Here is a 19327-nt window from a genome sequence, read left to right on the forward strand (position 1 = left end):
TCACGGTATCTAAACAACATCACCGCAGCCCACTTGAAGTAAGCAGTGTATGTACATGGCAAAAAGGTTGACTCAACAAGTCCTTCCCCCGCTCCCTTCCGTGGCCCCATACTATGTTATCATACGCTTCTGGACCGTGATTCGACCGACAGAACGCTTACGAGTCCGATGTGTGTGACCCTGACAGAGCAATTGAGAACATGTCCAGGCTAGCGTGGGGTGGTTTGGGTGTGCTGTTTGCTACTGTAGGCTTCGGTGTGTACTGGAGTACAATGCAGATGATGTCGTGGCTGGTTTGGGGCAGTATAGGTGTGCTGTTGGGTGCAGTAGGCCTCGGTGTGTACTGGAGCCGTGATGGCTTCGATCCAGGTATGTTGGGTCAATAGTTCCGGGGTTTGAACAGGGCAAACGGCGTACCGAATTCATCTTCAAGTTTACTTAATTGTCAGTGATCTCAGTGACCGTCGCGACAGTGGGGAAGGGGGGCAAACTATGATTGAGCCACAGGCATTGCTTTTATATGCATTCCTAGGCAATTCCAACGTAGCTGTACAGGGTCTATTATGCAGTGTATACACAACAACACGGTGTCACACATCGGAGTCAGTATGGACCCGGAAACCTTGCATCATGACGAAGTCACTGACATTATATTGGGTCAGGGGAAAGGGTCAGGGGTCTATAGTAGATGCTGAACACTCGGTGCAAAGCTGTGGATGATGTTAAACTGTACAGAAACCCTTTGCTTTGTAACAAGTCGTGTAAGATTATAGAAGATTGGTGGCGGCTTTCACTTCCGGGTTGTGCATTCCGGCAACTGTACGAATTGCACCTGTGGCCAAATGGAATTTTATAGGACTTTTTCTTAAAAGACGCACATGAATTAAACATTTTGTGCGCTCACGATTTATCAGTGTTTTGTAAGCATCAAACCGTGCTCGTCTTCCATTTAGAGTCTATCAGAGGAGCCACAGTCGTCATCACAGGCTGCAGTTCCGGTATCGGTGAAGAGATGGCGTACCAGTACGCCCGGCTGGGAGCAAAGATCCTCATCGCAGCCAGGAGGGAGAACCGTCTGAAGGAGGTAACGTCTTCTTTCTTACTTTTCCCACTTGGCAACATTCCTACAGCATTCTAAGTACATTTTAGACGAAACAATAGCTATCATTTCCGTCTCTCTAATTGTTTACCCGTTCGGATTCTATTTCAGGTTGTTGCCAAGGCGAAGTCTCTGGGTGCCCAGGAGGCGCACTACGTGGCCGGGGACATGGGGAAGGCGGAGGACTGTGAGAGAACCATTCAAACAGCCAAGGAGAAGTTCGGTAAGAAAGCAGCGAAAGCGAGGGAGGATATGTTTTATATTGTACACTTCAATGAATTAAAAACAGAACGTCTGAAAATTAAACGATTTGAACGTATAGACATGTGTTCCGTTTAATTCTGTAGGACGGTTGGACTATCTAGTCCTGAACCACGCCGGGTCAAGTTTTGGGTCCATCAGCACATGGGCGGAAGACTTCAGGTTTTGGGAGGACAACCCGGATATGGACTTTTTCGTGGACTTCATGAACGTGAACCTGATCAGTTACGTCCGGCTGGCCTCCCTGGCCCTGCCTCTGCTGAAGGAGGGCGGTGGACACATCGTGGTTATGTCATCATATGCAGGTAAAATTTCGAAAAAGATTAGGGGCATGCCCCGATGTGCGATGGTCAAACCTTACAGTCTGGTCTGGGTTGACATCTTGAAAAGGTGATAGTCACCTGTTATGTCAATCATTCCACACATATGGTAAATCTGAATAAATAAATAAATACATCTAAATAGTGATGTTTGCATGTACGTGCCTTTTTTTTATTAACGTTCCTTATGGAAATCATACGTTGTTCAAACACTATATAAGGCTGACGGATGATTCGTCACTACTTGTCGGTGAAAGAAGTACGGAATTTAGGAAGCGTAAAAATAGTTTCACTCTGTAGTTATATCAATGGCAATGCCAATGAAGTTCATTTCATAATCATGCCCAACCTTTAAACGCATTAAGGTAGATAACTAGCGTACGATAAGAAAACTACGTTATGTTCTGTCTATGCTATACTCTGTCTAACCTATATGCTTCTTCTTTTTTCTCATAAAACATATCGTGAAACTAATGTTAATATTAGGTATGGGATAAAACATGTTGTACATATATAACCTTTTGTATGATTTTGTTGCCTTATTTTGTGCTTTTCCACACAGGGAAGATCCCGACCATGTCTTATTCTCCTGCCAACGCGGTGCAGTTCGCGCAGGACGGGTTTTTCAGCTGCCTCCGGGCGGAGCTGAAGAAAGCTGGCCGTAACGTGTCGGTCACGCTAGCCGTCCTCAGTATGGTTCGCACAGAGGCCACGGAGAAAATGCTTAAGGTAGGGATCGACTAATGATTTCGCACAACCTTCGCCGAGAAAGAAAAGGTTTTTGGTAGCGTTTGTTTGTATGCATGTTTGTATGTATTTATGCATGTATGCATGTGTGTCTGAATGTATATGTAGTTGAACAGCATATAGCTCAAAAAGCTATGGATGGGTTGTCATGATATTTGATATGTGGTTAGGTCTTGTCCTATCTAAGAAATAATTAGATGTTGGTCTCCTTGCGACTTTTCTTGGTACTGCAGCACAACTTCCGATTTTTATATTCCGTTTTCTGGACAAGCTATTGTCATGATTTTGGGTGGTAGACATTTAAACTATTACCTTCAAGTAGATGCATAACTCTGGTTATTTTGAACGCCTTTTGCAACCCTTGGTACATTTCTGTAGTCATGTATGTATCTTTTTTATCTTCCATGAGGAACCGAATATAACAAATCCTCTGCACCATCAAGTACGAAACTTAGAAATTCACATATAAAACAACCTGGAACTGTGTATCTGCTTAGAGAATGCCCTGGCACCGGCTTAGTGATTTTTATGGTCTATTACAGAAGATACCAGGAGGGGAGGACATGTTGGCTTATGCGGCTCCGGTAGATCAGACAGCCCAGGCCGTCATCCGAGGAGGGGCGACCCGTGCCAGGGAGATCTACTACCCCTTCTACCAGTCCTGGCCCATCTCCAACATCAGACGTCTACCGGCTTTCTTAGAGGATTACTTGATCCAAGACGCTTTAGCTATGTAATGCCATTCACGCAATGGTTTGTAAACGTATGCGTTTATTCCGTTGCTTACAGCGTATCTGGTAACTTCTGAATAAAACGTATTTTGCAAAACATTGCTGTTTGATTTCACATGCTCAAAACTTCACATACTTTGTTTTCCTTGATTAATCTATGTACAAATTACCATATAGTAAGTCGAACAAAAAGGGTACTGCTATAATACTACAATACTATCATGTACTGCAATATCCCTGAATTTCAATCTCTTGGAGATGTGCTATAGACGACTTAGTCCTAACTGTTACCATTGTGAACACTTAGCTTTTAAGCTTTGTGTATTTTGTTGTTTTTTTGGTCATACTTGTGCGTTTTGAATGATATAATCGGAAGATATACCCGCAAAGATTATGTAAATATTGTAATTTGAATAGAGTTGAGGATGAATGCCATTTTGATAGAATGTAGGTTGTATAACAACAACAAAATAAATGTATAGGCTTGTACAAATCCTTTTTCCCTATTTCAGACACTTAAGTAATGTTGAAAATATTCATTTTCCTAATGGAACTAGACAAACCTCCTATCAAGAATCATATTTGTTCCTTTATCTCTACTATAGCTGACAAGCGAGGAGTTCATCTAACGACAGTTTTATTTTGTATCTACCAACTGTATCTGTTTAACATGTTTGTCCTGTTGTGACCTGTACTTAGCCAAGTGTGGCAAAACAGTGCAATAAAGGTCTTCATTCATTCATTGTTCCTCCTCATCATCATCATCATCGGGGGTGAGGGGGGGGGCGAGGTAAGGCAATGTACAACTGCGGTCCGAAAGCCACGGAAGATCAGTGGCAGAGGAGAAACAAATCGGTACACAGCCAACAACAAAATATAGTATCCTTTTTTCTTTGATGAGTTAACAGAACCCATACAACACACACACGGATATACGTATGATATGCAAATGTAATTATAGTACCATTGGTAACTAACATACTTTGTTGAATTCTAAATTTTGCCACATATGCTAATTTGCGTAGTCATTCAACCGGCGTATCAAATTGTGACATTGTTTGAATATATATGCAATGCTTTAGGCATGCAGGGTGTCGTTAAAGCCCACTTCATTTCTTGTGTTAGCAAATAACAAGCCAAAGCATGAATTGTATCATGGGGCCAGAACGTTCAGGACCATGTAGTCCTCTAAGAAAGCCGGTAGACGTCTGATGTTGGAGATGGGCCAGGAGTAGAAGGGATAGTAGATCTCCCTGGCACGGGTCGCCCCTCCTCGGATGACGGCCAGGGCTGTCTGGTCTAACGGAGCCGCCATAGCCAGCGCGGCCTCGTCTCCTGTTTTCTGCGGTGCAACAGTTCAAAACAGTCATTGACATTCTTCAATCGTCATAAAAAAAATTCCATTGGACCGAGCAACCGTTCTCTATCTATGAAATTCATTGCGCGACCTGCCAAATGTATATGTTAGGTCGCTCAGCAGGTATACCGTAAGTGCAGAAATATTCACGGTGGTTTTCTTTCGCGGTTTTCTTTCGCGGTGAACTTTCAGCGTGAACTTAAAACCACCGCGAAACTTTTTGTCCACTGTAGCGCTACTATTGTTTCAAGCGTGAACTTAACCCTCAAACCACCGTATGGGGTCAAAACTGACCCCAGGCGTATATCAACATGTGCCATTTTGACATTTCGAGTCGAAAACGAAATTCCTTCAATAAATTTGTTTGTATATATGTCTTATAACTTCTCACAAGTTTTTACCGAGATTGGCCCATTGTTGATTAAGTTATTTTAGAAAGTTTACGCATGGTCCAGTGGGGTCAAAACTGACCCCAGCAAAATCTGCAGTCATATTCCCTATTGTTTGACACTTGTCATCTAGTAACATGTATGATAAGGGTTATCATGATCATAGTTACAAAATATAATTTCGTAGAAACGTTAAAAAAACAAATTTTCTAAATGAACGTAAAGATTAATGAAGTTACGACGTATTATGACGTCATTTATGTGATTTTATTGACGAAAATCAACAAATTGGGTATTTCCATATAGTTTAAAGTTACACGATAAAACTTAAACAGAAATTATGTATGATAAATCATAATATATCCAAAGACGTTATGTGTTGATGGCAACAGGTACGACGTCAAAATGACGTCATAGAAATTACATTCATATCACGTTACACTAGCGAAATCCGCCATCTTGGTTCCGCCATGTTGAATTATTTTAAATGCATTTTTTTCATCATATAACCTGATAACACAATAGAAATGGACCAAAACGTTTATATTAAGATTGTTTCTGTTTGAATAATCATGGTGATGATGAAATTGAGGTTGAAATAGCCGGTTACAGCTAATCTAATTATATCATCCGCCATCTTAGATTTTGACCGATGACGTAATCAAATATGCATAAATTATGAATAATAAATCATAAAAGTGATAGTGAATTAAATTGGTTGGTATTGATGTAAGAAAATTAGTGTAGTTTAAAAAGATAGCCCTAGAATTACATTGTAAAATCCAAAATTAGCGACTTTTTCCAAATATGGCTCTAAGAAACCGGTTGCCATAGCAACATTAAAACATTGATTAGATATTTCATTAAATAACAATTGTTGCCAACGAAATTTTAGCAAAGGTGACCAAGTTTGGTTGTTCTAGCGTAAGCCATTCAGATGCTATATGACATCAAGTGTTGGCGCAGGCCTCAAAAGAGCCCGCTTGTCTGAATAGCTTTAGTTGCAAAAGACGATGTTCCCTTTTTTTGCATAAATTATGATAATGAGCAGACATTTTTCACATCTAATCATGTCAAACTGTCCCTTATAGATTACTTAAACTATACATATATACAAACCACAATAATAGTCACCAATAAAGCTATATTTGTAGAAAACATTGTGGGGTCAGTTTTGACCCCATACGGTAGGATTAGTCGTAAAAAAGCTACGGTGGTTTGAGGGTTAAAACCACCGCGAACACACCATTTTTCTTCCTACTCCGAAATAAAAACCATGGGAACTTAAATGCATTTACAGTATCTTACAATGACAAATTTAAACATGGTACAGGTTCAACTTCTTCTCGCTTCTTGATGCTTACCTTCATAATCGTCTCGACGTTTGGTGTGTGCACCAAGCCTAGCATGGCGATCGTGACGGACACGTTACGGCCAGCTTTCTTCAGTTCCGCCCGAAGGCAGCTGAAAAACCCGTCCAGTGCGAACTTTGCGGTATTTCCATACGAGAAATACATGGTCGGAATCCTTCCTGTGTAGAAAAGAGAGCAAAAAGATCGTCCATGTAAGCTACGGTCTACACATACATGTGCATCGTGTTTTAAACACGTTAATTTTCACAAAGAAAGTTAGGAAAAACTGTACGTACGACATATTCACAAAGACGAATTTTACCTCCGAAAGAAGACATGATCACGATGTGTCCGCTGCTCTCCTTCAGCAGAGGCAGGGCCAGGGAGGCCAGCCGGACGTAACTGATTAGGTTCACGTTCATGAAGTCCACGAAAAATTCCATATCCGGGTTGTCCTCCCAAAACTTCAAATTTTCGGCCAATTTACTTACTGAACCAAAACTTGACCCGACGTGGTTAAGGACTAGATAGTCCAATCGGCCTGTAGAATGAAAGGGAACACAAAAATGTTGCCACAACTTATGGTTTGCTTATTTTGATTAATTTGTTTGTACGGCAAATATCCAATATAAAGCCAATACAATCGTTTCTAGTCCATCATTAAGTGATCTCCAAGCAGATCTATCAGTGGCAAGGCAGTATCAAAAGGGCCACCTTTTGGTACTGGTTGGCCCTTTTGATACTAGTACTGCCTGGCCACTGATAGATCTGCTTGGAGATTACATGTACGTAAGGATGAACCCATCAGTGTCTCCCTACCGAACTTTTCCCTGGCTGTTTGAATGGTTCTCTCGCAGTCCTCCGCCTTCCCCATGTCCCCGGCCACGTAGTGCGCCTCCTGGGCACCCAGAGACATTGCCTTGGCAACAACCTGAACAGAAGAAGAGGAACGGGTAAGCAAGATATTCAAAGAAACAGATAGAAGAAATCATACACTGACATGCACATGTACAAGTTGGTGCTTTTTTTCAGATAAAACAAATTCTACATAGCATATTGTAGTAGTCCTAACACTGGACATTGTAGTAAGTTTATCACCAATATTAACGTCCGATGGGTTAAGAACGTATGATTAAAACGTCACCTCCTTCAGTCGGTTCTCCCTCCTGGCTGTGATGAGGATCTTTGCTCCCAGCCGGGCGTACTGGTACGCCATCTCTTCGCCGATACCGGTACTGCAGCCAGTAATGACGACAGTGGCTCCTCGAATAGACTCTTTGGAAGAAAACGCGGTTAAACGTCAATGCTTACAACAAACAGAAACGCCCGGTGTATACCTGTGTCTTCCAGAATGTTGCTATGTTGCATTTTTTTCTATATACTCAATGCGACAGGTAGTGCCCATTTGCCCCTCCCCTCTCTGCTTGTCCTGTCACATATGAGAGAAGCTAACTTTGTTTAGCTCAATCAACACCTGGAACATTGCCCTAACTAGCATACCTGGATCAAAGCCATCACGGCTCCAGTACACGCCAAGGCCTACTGCACCCAGCAACACGCCCAGACTGCCCCACACTAGGCGCGACATTTTGCATATCACGGTGTATGGGTGTAGTTCTTCAACTTGACATGACGACAGCTACCGGACGTGTCGTTTGGGCGGGAAAGGGGGGGGGGGCGTCGTGGTGACTAGATCTGGCAGTGGAAAGCTGTTGAGTCAACGTCACTTGTACCTACATTTTGTTTCAAGTTGGAAGTGTCCTTTGGGTAACTTAAAATCATTGCTACATTCCGCTTTTCCTCCGAAAACTGGTACAATCCTATGATATTTTACCCCTTTTCGATTGAAGTGGCCCAGTCCGTGAAAAAAGGTCAATGACCCTAACTAGACAGGTAACAACAAAGAAACAATGGGGACTCAGGTGCGGTTGGTCTACATCCAGTCAAAAGAATTCTATTTCTAGACCTTACACATATCATCAGACTCGCACATCTAGTCTCCCTGCGAGATATTAGTATAATGATAATGGACATACAAACGAGACTCTGTGAGCAGAAAATCAACCGAACACATTTGCCTCTATCTATCTATTCTTACATTTCATTCATGCACCGTTGCCCATAAAAACGTACATATGCATGCATGGACGTATGGCATGCATATAGAATAGCCACATTGTAAACAAACGGAACTCAACCCACTTGAAGCATGCAAGGAAAATGCTCGAGCCCTCACTATGTTCATACCATCTTTAGGTTTAACTGTCACTTAAAAATTACACTAAATCCGTGGTTGTTTGCTTAATTGACCTTGGAAATTCCATGTCACTCCATAATGAAAGATAGATCAGAATGGACGTCGATGCATGTCAGGGGCAAACTGACGTGTCGTCGCAATGCTGTTGAACAAGTAAGATCAAGTAGTCTGATGACAAAATGACCAAATGTGTTGGCCGATTTATTCGAAATTGGGCAGGAAAACTAAAAGACGGAACAAAATCTTCATGACAATCAGTACATGTATTGCCACGTACAAATGTAAGAATGACAACATAGACAAGTAGGGCATGTGTTACGCGATGGTGGACTGGCCGGGATCTGAGTCGCCAAGGGTATAGAACGACTACGATTGGACAGGTGAGCTTTGTTGTTGTTATTCTTACATGTCAGGGTCACCTTGTAGTATATGTAACGTTAATGCACACCTGTCGGACCGCTTCTGTATGGACCGAACCATTTAAGTTTTGGGGGGTCAGCAGTACACATCTATAACGAATAACTGGCTCCGTCCATCTGATTGCTGATCCAAAATTCCAAATCCACAGATGACTTATCATGCTAGACTTAATTCGCTTTACCTCCCAGGATTACCTCCCCTTTGTTCTCAAAGAAAACTAGCCCCCACAGAATAGGTCGGTCAAGACCAGTAGCAGTTCTGTAACTACGTATACTGTACGTACGTACGTGCGATAGAATTACATGGTCATGCGGCTAGTGTGGGTCAGTCTGATTGTGCTGTTTGGTGCAGTAGGCCTCGGTGTGTACTGGAGCTATGATGGCTTCGACCCAGGTATGTTGGGTAGTTCGCTATAAAGGCAGGGATATCCACCTAGAGTTAATGCAAGTGAGGATCTTAAAAGGGGGAGGGGCAGTCTTTTCGCATTTTAGGCTGTTTTAAGTGTATCATAGGCTACATCCCGTAGCTGTCTACAATAAACGTCAATCTAATGAGGTCTCGATCCAAACTGTTTGAAATGCCTGCAGTACGTTGGATGTTAAAGTGGTCTATCCCAACAAGGACATCTTCTTACTTTCAAACCCTAGATCACACCTTGGATACTACTTCCGGGTTCAGGATGGGAACTTTTATCATCGTTTGGTTCAGCTATGAAAAAAAAGCATATTCTTATCATAGATTTAGATCAAGATCATCCCTTTTTGGTTTTTGTTCGATTTTTAATTTGTGATGGCTTTGTTACTGCTATCGTACGTTTCGCTACCATAGCCGATCTTCAGTCACAATTGTATTTGTTCCCTATTTCCATTATACAATAAAACTGATAACCGACCGTTTTTATGGCGTGTTTTATATCGTTTTGTCACTATCGGCACTTTCTTCTTGATATCAGAGTCCATACGAGGAGCCACAGTCGTCATCACGGGATGCAGTACCGGTATCGGTGAAGAGATGGCGTACCAGTACGCCCGGCTGGGAGCAAAAATCCTCATCACAGCCAGGAGGGAGAACCGACTGAAGGAGGTGACGTTTCCTCCTTATAACAACATTTCATGGTTTATAAGACTACCAACTACGCGAAATAGTCTAAATGAAAAGTTTCGAAATACTCTCTATTCTTCTTACATTCATGTATTCCTACGCAGGTTGTTGCCAAGGCGAAGTCTCTGGGTGCCCAGGAGGCGCACTACGTGGCCGGGGACATGGGGAAGGCGGAGGACTGTGAGAGAACCATTCAAACAGCCAAGGAAAAGTTCGGTAGGATCACGAAAAGTCGTTTCATCGATGTCTTCCTACAGCAAGTCATATTAATTTCAAAATTAAAAGATTTATTAGGACTATAACTCTGTAATCTGTATCTTAGTTAGATTGTTAGATTTTGTCTGATCCTTACCTCCTCCCTCATGACCTCAATAAAAAGCGGCGTTCTGGTACATTCATGACCTTCTTATGAATAAACAAAGATTAAAACAAACAAATAAGCAAACAGCAAAAGCAAACACCAACAAAAGGCTCCCTCGTAACCCTGTACATTTCATGATCACCTACTCTGCATAAAATTTCTCATTGATTACATAATTTTGCCCATTTTGTTTTATTTCTTACTTTAGGACGGCTGGACTACCTTGTCCTGAATCACGCGGGCTCAAGTTTGGGGTCCGTCGACGAAAGGGCGGCAAAGTTACAGACGTGGGACCAGGACCTAGACATGGACTTCTACGCGGATTTCGTGAACATAAACCTGATCAGTTACGTCCGGCTGGCCTCCCTGGCCCTGCCTCTGCTGAAGGAGAGCAACGGACACATCGTGGTCATGGGCTCATTGGGAGGTAAAATTTATGATGATCTTTACTTGCATGTTCTTTTCCACATGGACTAAATGCAGTAGTTGTACTAATACATAGAAGACTAAAGGTGAAATATATGTAGTGTTTATGGCGAACAAGGCCTTAGGGTAGAGACAAAACAGTCAAGCATGAAAATCTAAGCTACCATTAAGTCTAGTGTATACATGCTATCACTTAATCTATCGTTTACAAGAAACAAAACAATTTTGCACAAAATTACCGCTGGTTTGTCTATGAGGTTTTTCAAGAAAATTGTTACTGACTAGCTGATTTTATTTTTTCTCGTCAGGGAAACTTCCAGGCCCATACTTCACGTACATGAGTACTGCAAAGTTCGGACTGGACGGGTTCTTTAGTTCCCTCCGGTTGGACATGGTGAAGGCCCGGCAGAACGTGTCCGTCTCCTACGTGGTGACCGGCTTCGTTCGGACGGCAGGCGTGGAGGAAATGGTCCTGGTACGTAAGCAGTGATGTGATAGCCTCCGATGCAGACTCAACCCGGCTGTTTTCTTTTTCAAGTTATTGTTTTTATACTATTATATTTTTTTCTTATTGCTGGCTGGGATAGATTTTTCTATCCCGGCCAGCAATAAGAAAAAAAAATGATAGTATAAAAACAATAACTTGAAAAAGAAAACAGCCGGGTTGAGTCTGCATCGGAGGCTATGATGTGATTGGTTTTCTCTGTTTTTCGGCGAACAACGACATGATATGATATGATGTGTACTCATGCTGAGGTTACAAGGTGTAAATCCTCAAGCAGATGTTTGTGTGGTTTTGACTCGTTTTCATAACAGAACTACGGCATGGACATACTAGGTCGTCAAGCCCTAAGCCGTCCCCTCCGTTCTCCGCCACACTTGCAATGGATATCAAGAATGCCGAACATATTAGTTTGAACCAGACTAACTACGCTGGCCACAGGGACTGGCAGTGGAATTTGGCCACAATGGTTTCATTTCCCGATTATTCTCCCTATTTGTTGCCGAATGCTACTATCCGCAACCACTTTAATAGCAAGGCCTAGTTAGATGTCTTGATGATGCCACCTCATGTTTGGAAATATGTACATGTAATCGGCAGCATACTATTGCGCTAACGTTAGTTTGAAGCTCTGTGATTATAGTTATAGTAAAACATGTAGCCTTATGGTGGTAGACAACAGGTAATGGAAACGGTTTATATATTATATCATCATCATCATCATTCCAGGGTGTTATCACTCCTTTAGAGGAACCCCTCCCTTGTCAGACTCCAAGCTTTCCTCTGTCTTGCGGTTCTTGGCCAGGTTAAATTGCTACTCCATCTTATATATATATGATATACTAGTACTTAAGGAAACAATTTTCTATGTTCCAGAAAATGCCAGGCGGAGAGAAGATGCTGGAGGCCGCTGCCCCAGTGAACGAGACGGCCTATACCATTATCCGTGGAGGGGCGACCCGCACCAGGGAGATCCACGCCCCATCCTACACCTGGCTCATCTCCAAAATCAGAATGTTCCCTGGCTGGCTGGAAGACTATCTCATACTAAATCTGTTCAGTCCATGAAGTGCAAAAACTATTCTCCTATGCAGAGCCTCGCCCGCGGCCTGTACAATATACTAGTACCTCTGCCACACCGGACTGAGGTTTCCAGTTTTGTGAGCGTGACCCCTAACCAGCTGTAAGCCAATCAGCGAATCGCCTAAACGTTTTCTTTAGGTAAAGTCTGTCCTCTGATTGGCTGACAAAAAGTGTCAGCATCAGTGAGCTTTAGTTTTGTGATCTTTTTGATATCCAGCTCTCTATCTATAATTTAAGAATTCAGTAAATTCGCCTTTAGGATAGATGCCCATAAAACGTACATTGTACATATGTCTGCGGCATGCATATAGAATATAGTCACATTAATGCATTCTAAATAGACGGAACACGAGCAACTTGAAGAAAGAAAACTAGCTTGTAGAATCATTGTTTCTCAGTTCTAGTCTTAACTGCTTAACAACTATCTCTATTTTTAATCAAAATCGTAACCAAAATCGGTTGGTTGCTTTTTAGATTGATATATATAATCCTTCAAAGATTCAATGTCCCTGCACAATAAAAAGAAATGATGACAATGAACGGTGGTGCGGACCAGAGACAAACTAACATGTCGTTTCAATGCTGTTGAATAAGTACGTCTGTTGTCAAAATGATTGCTTATATAGACCCATTTATTCGAAAATGTGCAGGAAAACTATAAGACGAAATTAAATCCTCATTTAAGACTTGCACACGTATCATCCCGTACAAATGTAAAAAATACAGTACTGACAGATCTTAGGCTATATATTCATTGGCAGTTGTTTATGCTCTAGCCGAAGGGTGGGGAACTGAGTGCTACCAAGGACATTATGTCTTTGGTGCTAGGGAATAAAACAATTACGATTGGAAAGGTAAGCGTTGTTGTTGTCATTCTTACCTGTCCAAGGTCACCTTGTACACATGTAATGCACACCTGTCAAAAGGCCAGCTTGTGTAAGGACCGAACCATTTAACTTTTAGAGGGGTCAGTAGTACGTATCTATAACGAATAAACATTGGTCATCTAATTATTGATCCAAAATTCCAAATTCACAGCTGACTTTTCATGCCGGACTTCGCTTTATCAAAAGTTTGTTTCTTTCTTGATCACCTCCCCCTTTTTCTTAAAGAAAATAGTCCCCCACAACCCACAGAATAGGTCGGTCAAGACCAGTAGCTGGGAAAGTTTTCTAACGTTTAAAAGTAGTCTGTGCGTGCGATGGAACCCTGGTTGCGGCTAGTGGGTGGTGCCACTGGTGGTGCATTGTTGGCTGCAACAGGCCTTTATGTGTACTGGGACTATTATTACTTCAACCCAGGTATGTTGCTTGCGATGAATCATCAGAGGTAACCGCCTACGTAAACATTTGACGTATGTTCGTGATTATTGGCAATTGACACATGTGTTATCACCATGTACGAGGGTAAGAATGACAGCATGGACATGTATTGGGCTATATTCCTGGGCGTGTGATAGGCGCTGGTTCACGGGCTGGGAGCAAAGTCAACAAGGGTTTTAATAGAGCGACTACGAACGGACAGGTGAGAGTTGTTGTTGTCATTGTTACCTGTCCAAGGTCACCTTGAAGTACACGTAATGCACATCTCTACGGACCGGACCATTCCGCTTTGGGGGGTTATGAATACATATGCATAAAGAATAGACAAACTCTGATCGTTGATCTAAATCCACAGCCAACTTTCCATGCTGAACTTAGCTTTATCAAAAGTTCTTTCTTTCTAGTTCTGGATAGATCCCCTTTTTTCTTAAAGAAACTATCCCCACCACCTTCAGAATAGGTCGGTCAAGACCAGTAGCCTGGCCAGCGTGAAGTTATGTAACTATAGTCTGTACGATCCTGTACGTGTGAAAGGACACCATGATACGACTAGTGTGGGTCAGTCTGAGTGTGCTGCTGGGTGCAGTAGGCCTCGGCGTGTACTGGAGCTATGATGGCTTCGATCCAGGTAATATGGGTAGATAATACGGAGATTGCCGCCTGCAATTCAATTATTCATGCAAATGAGGATCGTAGAAATGGGAGGGGCCGGTTCTTTTCACAGTTATGATATTTTGAGGGTATCTAGATACCGATCACCAACTGTCGTAGGTTCATATTGATAGTTGCAGTCTGGATCAAGGTCCAAGGACATCTTACTTTCAGACAGTAGATCACATCCTGGATTCTACTTCCGGGTTCCACTTCCGGGTTCATGATGGGATAACTGAATAATTGAGAGAGAACTTTATTGCGCGACAATTGTAACAGTTACAATATATGACTACTCTCCAAGCAGACGACGCGTTCCGGAAGGTTTCTTACGTGTTTTAGGCGTTTTTGTCGGGCTTTCTACTTTTTCATTTTTTTGGTCTCTACCTAGCCTCCGTTGCAGACTCTGAAGCGGCTTTTTGGGGGGCTAAATAATACACTTTTTGCAGCCACCCCGTAACTATCAGCCATCCTGTAACCATCAGCCGCCTAGGCGGCTGATGGTTACAGTGGCTGCAAAAAGTGTATTATTTAGCCCCCCAAAAAGCCGCTTCAGAGTCTGCAACGGAGCCTAGGCGGCTGATGGTTACAGGATGGCTGATAGTTACGGGGTGGCTGCAAAAAGTGTATTATTTAGCCCCCCAAAAAGCCGCTTCAGAGTCTGCAACGGAGGCTAGTCTCTACCTGGGTTTATAGAGAAAAAAAAAAAGAGTAGAAAGCCCGACAAAAACGCCTAAAAACACGTAAAAAATCCTGCCGGAACCCGTCCTCTGCTTGGAGAGTAATGCATGACAACCTGTACAACCAGTTGAGTTATTGCTAACATCTTACTATTATAAAGAACTAATCTACTTTATAAATGTCAATCTAACTATGCATATTAATACTCTGGAACAGTATGTTGATAACTGTTTGCTGCGTCGGGATAGTATATTTTAAAACATTGTCTCGTTTTTGCATAGAGTTGTATATAAACTGGCCTACATAGGTAGATATATGAACAGGGCATGATTATATCATATTGAATAGAGATAAACCGATTTGAAGATTTGACAGGAGAAGAAACATGACAAAAAACAATATATATTCACTCCTATATCTGTGGTATGGAGTTTGTTTGCTTGTTTCATGGAGTGAAATATGATAACTCTGTCTTTGTATGTGATAATATCTGAGGTTAATTACGCCTCTTGATCGACGTTTGGCCTAATTATTTGAAACGAACTAGTGACATCTAACCTCAGGCTCTTGCTACTGATATCAGAGTCCGTACGAGGAGCCACTGTCGTCATCACGGGATGCAGTACCGGTATCGGGGAAGAGATGGCGTACCAGTACGCCCGGCTGGGAGCAAAGATCCTCATCACAGCCAGGAGGGAGAACCGTCTGAAGGAGGTGACTTTTTTTCTTTTCTTTCATTCCTTCCAACAACCTTTTGTGACTTGTTGCATCAAAACAATCCGTATAAATACTAGATAGTTCAAGGTAAATTCGCCAAAACTTTCCAAGTAACTCATCTGCATATCGTTTTAAATTCCCATGCTCGTCCCTTTGCAGGTTGTTGCCAAGGCGAAGTCTCTGGGTGCCCAGGAGGCGCACTACGTGGCCGGGGACATGGGGAAGGCGGAGGACTGTGAGAGAACCATTCAGACAGCCAAGGAGAAGTTCGGTACATATCATGATAAATAGCGTTTCTACCATTCCGGACCCTCTTATAAATGATGTTGTACCGAAATGAAGCATATTTCGTGTTTAGTTGCAAAGCCAACATGTATAAAGATTTTTTGTTCATTTAATCATTTTCTTATATTTGTTTAAGGGCGGTTGGACTACCTTGTGTTGAATCATGCGGGCTCAAGTTTTGGACCCATTAGCGAAAAGCCCGTACAGACATGGGACCAGGACCTAGACATGGACTTCTACGCGGACTTCTTAAACATCAACCTGATCAGTTACGTCCGGCTGGCCTCCCTGGCCCTGCCTCTGCTGAAGGAGAGCAGCGGACACATCGTGGTCATGGGCTCCTTGGGAGGTAACATCTTAAGAAACCTCGAAGCAAATCTCAGGCAATAGAGCTTCTGACCAAGCTCTTAGAGAGCGAGACTTACGTCAAGAGTGCAGCTTATAATTAGTTGTCCATAATTGTAGTTAGTGGATATTCGCAATTCTATCATACATCCAGTCGGCCAAATTTGACCATGTTACTACAATAAAAGTTGTTGATACCACATGAAATTTGACACTTATAGAATGTCTGTAGCCGGAGACGTACACAAGTTTATATTGTATGAACGGTTATGTGTAATTTGTAATTCGTTGGTTATCTATATGTACTGTATTTTGTCTTATATGAGTATATTAGTTTGAAAAACAGCCACACTGGCGGAAAATCGATGTATTGTAACATCTATCAATACATTTATAGATAGATATCAAAACTCCATAGATCTATTACCATCATAATGAACTTCTATATATGCATATCTATTCAGCTGAGGTTTAGTATAAACCTGGTTCTGCCAGATCTTTCCTTAGTCATGACGAAAGATAGCGGATGCTGTCTGAAACGTCTGTTTCAAAATCTTATCCAGTTGCTTGAGTAACTATTTTTGGCATATCTTAATACCTGGATGTCTAACCTTCATCAACGTATAATGAACCTCCATCCTCTCATTCCAGGGAAGATCACATTCCCATACTTTTCGTACATGACGACGGCAAAGTTTGGGCTGGACGGGTTCTTCGGTGCCCTCCGCGTGGAGCTGATGAAAACCAAGCAGGACGTGTCCATCTCTTACGTGGTTCCCGGCTTCATTCGGACAGCAGGGGCGGAGGAAATGGTCAAGGTACGCAGTGGTTCGATTTGTTTTTCTTTGTGTATTACCTCCATGAAAACTTCAGTTATAGGTCTTGGTCTTTTTGTGTGCGTGTGCCCGGCGCAATATCTTATAAAGAACCTCTGGATGGATTGTGATGATATTTGGTATGTGGGTAGGTGTTGTGGACTTGACGGTCAAGGTCGATTTTGGACCTCCTGGTGGCCGACCTTGGTATTGCAGCAGAACGTCCGTTTTTTTCCAAATCTTTTGTCCTGTTTGTCTAGTGTCAAGAGTTTTGACGTCATACGATAGACATTCGGCAGTTGCCTGTTGTGAATCAAGCGTGTAGCTGGGGCTCGTTTTGTTGACAGAACTATCATATGCTTGTGATGTCACGCCACGGTCATGCCCTCTGTTTAAGGCTACTCTTAGCATGTAGAATATACAACAGAGAGAGGGTTGAACTTGCTTAGAATACGACTTAAGTAATACAATTCATATTTCTAATGAAAATGTCAATAGAGCTTGCAGACATTGATTTTAGTGCTGTGTCATGGCAGGGCTTATAAAAAAATTCATGCATTTCTGTGTTCCAGAAACTGCCGGGTGGTGAGAAGATGCTGGAGACGGCTGCCCCGGTTAAAGAGACGGCCTATACCATTATCCGTGGAGGGGCGACCCGCACCAGGGAGATCTACGTCCCTTCTTACACCTGGGTGATCTCCCGAATCAGAATGTTCCCAGGCTGGCTGCAGGACTATCTCATACTCAATGTATTCAGTCCCTGAGTGATGGCGCTAAGTGCGCAAAAAACAATGCGTGGATAGGTTTTGATATGGTTTCTTCATGAAGTCTCAATATTTGTAAAGATTTTACAGACTACCTTAAAAGCGTAGAATTACATTGTAAGAAAGCTGGCAGTACTTTCTGTAGCTCAAACTAATAGTATACTTGCCTAGATAAATGACACACTTGTATCATATATATATATACATACAAGTTACTATATATTGTATGAAATACAATGTACGGCAACTACTTGTCCTTGTATTAAATATGTATGCAACTCTATATCTATATATCTTGTAAGAATATAGCCTGAACTCAATCAAGCTCCTGTAACGGCTTGCCGCCCTGTAACCGCATAGCCGCCCAAGGAGGAGGAGGGGACAGAAATCCCCGGACAGCTGGAGTTTGCGTTATACAGACTAGTAAGAATACAATGTAGGGCAACTACTGCTACCTTGACAACGGAGACAACACTAACATTGCACTTGTCTTTAGGCACTAGAGTCGATTCCACATTACCGAGAGGGTTCTTGTTGCCTTTTGTTCTAACATTTGTAAAACCTTTGTAACAATCTAAGGGAGATAAGTGACTGTTTAGAACAATTTCCAACATTCATGTGATGTTCTAAATAGTTTCTGCTGTGTTCCAACATGTTAGACAAATTTCTAACATTGCACATGTTATTTGTATTATTTTCGAAACTGATGGAAAATAGGTTAATCATTTGTTCCTACATGTTCCAACATTATAACAACATGGTATTAACTGGGTCAGTGGGATGGGAACAGGGCAATTCACACATCCCTTCAAAGTATAGGGGATTAGGCCTGGGTGCCATACATAGACACCTGAAGACAAAAGCTCCAGACGTGAAATCTAAAAATATACAGAGGCAGACAATAGAGTGTGATTAGCACCTACTTTTATGGGGGCAATTACCCAAATCTACCATTTGAAAAATGATGCAAATTGTTCCAACATGTTCGAACAGTGAAACAATCACATAGATGTTTGAAAATTGTTCTATATAAAGAGATATTTGTGCAATTACTTTCCAAATAGTTCCAACATATATAAATAAGTTCAAACATGTTTAAACTTTCATTCTTGATTGTTTGAACAATTTAGAGCTATTTTGACTGGAATAATCTTTTATCTAAAATTGTTTGAACTCACTAGCAATATTACCTGAAAACCCTCTCGGTGACATGGAATTGACTAGGTTCTAGGTTCGTTCAATAAAGTTTGGCTTGCTTTGAACTTAAATGGCTCGTGTGTACTTGATAATTTTGACAAACAGACCGAATAAAATTTTTCTACGACATTGATTGAATGGATT

General features: G+C 41.9%; 3 protein-coding genes across 7 annotated transcripts; 2 read left to right on the top strand and 1 right to left on the bottom strand.

Annotated features, from left to right (window-relative positions):
• Window positions 1-114: 114 nt before the first annotated feature.
• On the top strand, window positions 115-13264 carry LOC136437284 (hydroxysteroid 11-beta-dehydrogenase 1-like protein). 4 transcript variants are annotated; one of them, XM_066431803.1, is made up of 6 exons: window positions 115-255; window positions 954-1084; window positions 1211-1322; window positions 1447-1665; window positions 2243-2409; window positions 2970-3900. In XM_066431803.1, exons 1-6 carry the CDS (start codon window positions 201-203, stop codon window positions 3162-3164), a joined length of 879 nt encoding a protein of 292 aa, XP_066287900.1. In that variant the 5' UTR covers window positions 115-200; the 3' UTR covers window positions 3165-3900. The 4 variants fall into 4 exon arrangements, with proteins under 4 accessions (XP_066287900.1, XP_066287896.1, XP_066287898.1 ...); XM_066431799.1 differs by having other exon boundaries at window positions 118-369; XM_066431801.1 differs by lacking the exons at window positions 954-1084; window positions 1211-1322; window positions 1447-1665; window positions 2243-2409; window positions 2970-3900 and adding exons at window positions 9886-10016; window positions 10139-10250; window positions 10604-10822; window positions 11130-11296; window positions 12200-13264 and having other exon boundaries at window positions 123-369.
• Window positions 4278-7887, bottom strand: LOC136437292 (hydroxysteroid 11-beta-dehydrogenase 1-like protein). The gene is made up of 6 exons (XM_066431813.1): window positions 7757-7887; window positions 7401-7531; window positions 7076-7187; window positions 6579-6797; window positions 6269-6435; window positions 4278-4500 (listed from the first exon to the last, which is right to left on the bottom strand). Exons 1-6 carry the CDS (start codon window positions 7842-7844, stop codon window positions 4312-4314), a joined length of 906 nt encoding a protein of 301 aa, XP_066287910.1. The 5' UTR covers window positions 7845-7887; the 3' UTR covers window positions 4278-4311.
• Window positions 13265-13568: 304 nt separating the features above from the next.
• LOC136437290 (hydroxysteroid 11-beta-dehydrogenase 1-like protein) lies at window positions 13569-19321 on the top strand. 2 transcript variants are annotated; one of them, XM_066431811.1, is made up of 6 exons: window positions 13569-13707; window positions 15644-15774; window positions 15937-16048; window positions 16199-16411; window positions 17059-17225; window positions 17795-19321. In XM_066431811.1, exons 1-6 carry the CDS (start codon window positions 13608-13610, stop codon window positions 17984-17986), a joined length of 915 nt encoding a protein of 304 aa, XP_066287908.1. In that variant the 5' UTR covers window positions 13569-13607; the 3' UTR covers window positions 17987-19321. The 2 variants fall into 2 exon arrangements, with proteins under 2 accessions (XP_066287908.1, XP_066287909.1); XM_066431812.1 differs by lacking the exon at window positions 13569-13707 and adding an exon at window positions 14201-14356.
• Window positions 19322-19327: the final 6 nt, after the last annotated feature.

Source organism: Branchiostoma lanceolatum, chromosome 6 (genome assembly GCF_035083965.1).
Source record: "Branchiostoma lanceolatum isolate klBraLanc5 chromosome 6, klBraLanc5.hap2, whole genome shotgun sequence".
NCBI lineage: Eukaryota > Metazoa > Chordata > Leptocardii > Amphioxiformes > Branchiostomatidae > Branchiostoma > Branchiostoma lanceolatum.

What these genes read in the sequence shown, in the direction of transcription:
- LOC136437284 (XM_066431799.1), top strand. Translation starts at nt 201, where the DNA reads ATGTCCAGGCTAGCGTGGGGTGGTTTGGGTGTGCTGTTTGCTACTGTA. An exon ending in GGGAGAACCGTCTGAAGGAG is followed by an intron (nt 1,085 to 1,210) that starts GTAACGTCTTCT and finishes ATTCTATTTCAG; the next exon opens with GTTGTTGCCAAGGCGAAGTC. An exon ending in GGTTATGTCATCATATGCAG is followed by an intron (nt 1,666 to 2,242) that starts GTAAAATTTCGA and finishes TTTTCCACACAG; the next exon opens with GGAAGATCCCGACCATGTCT.
- LOC136437292 (XM_066431813.1), bottom strand. Translation starts at nt 7,844, where the DNA reads ATGTCGCGCCTAGTGTGGGGCAGTCTGGGCGTGTTGCTGGGTGCAGTA. An exon ending in AACAGCCAGGGAAAAGTTCG is followed by an intron (nt 6,798 to 7,075) that starts GTAGGGAGACAC and finishes TTCATTCTACAG; the next exon opens with GCCGATTGGACTATCTAGTC. An exon ending in GATCATGTCTTCTTTCGGAG is followed by an intron (nt 6,436 to 6,578) that starts GTAAAATTCGTC and finishes TTTTCTACACAG; the next exon opens with GAAGGATTCCGACCATGTAT.
- LOC136437290 (XM_066431811.1), top strand. Translation starts at nt 13,608, where the DNA reads ATGGAACCCTGGTTGCGGCTAGTGGGTGGTGCCACTGGTGGTGCATTG. An exon ending in GACAGCCAAGGAGAAGTTCG is followed by an intron (nt 16,049 to 16,198) that starts GTACATATCATG and finishes TATTTGTTTAAG; the next exon opens with GGCGGTTGGACTACCTTGTG. An exon ending in GGTCATGGGCTCCTTGGGAG is followed by an intron (nt 16,412 to 17,058) that starts GTAACATCTTAA and finishes CTCTCATTCCAG; the next exon opens with GGAAGATCACATTCCCATAC.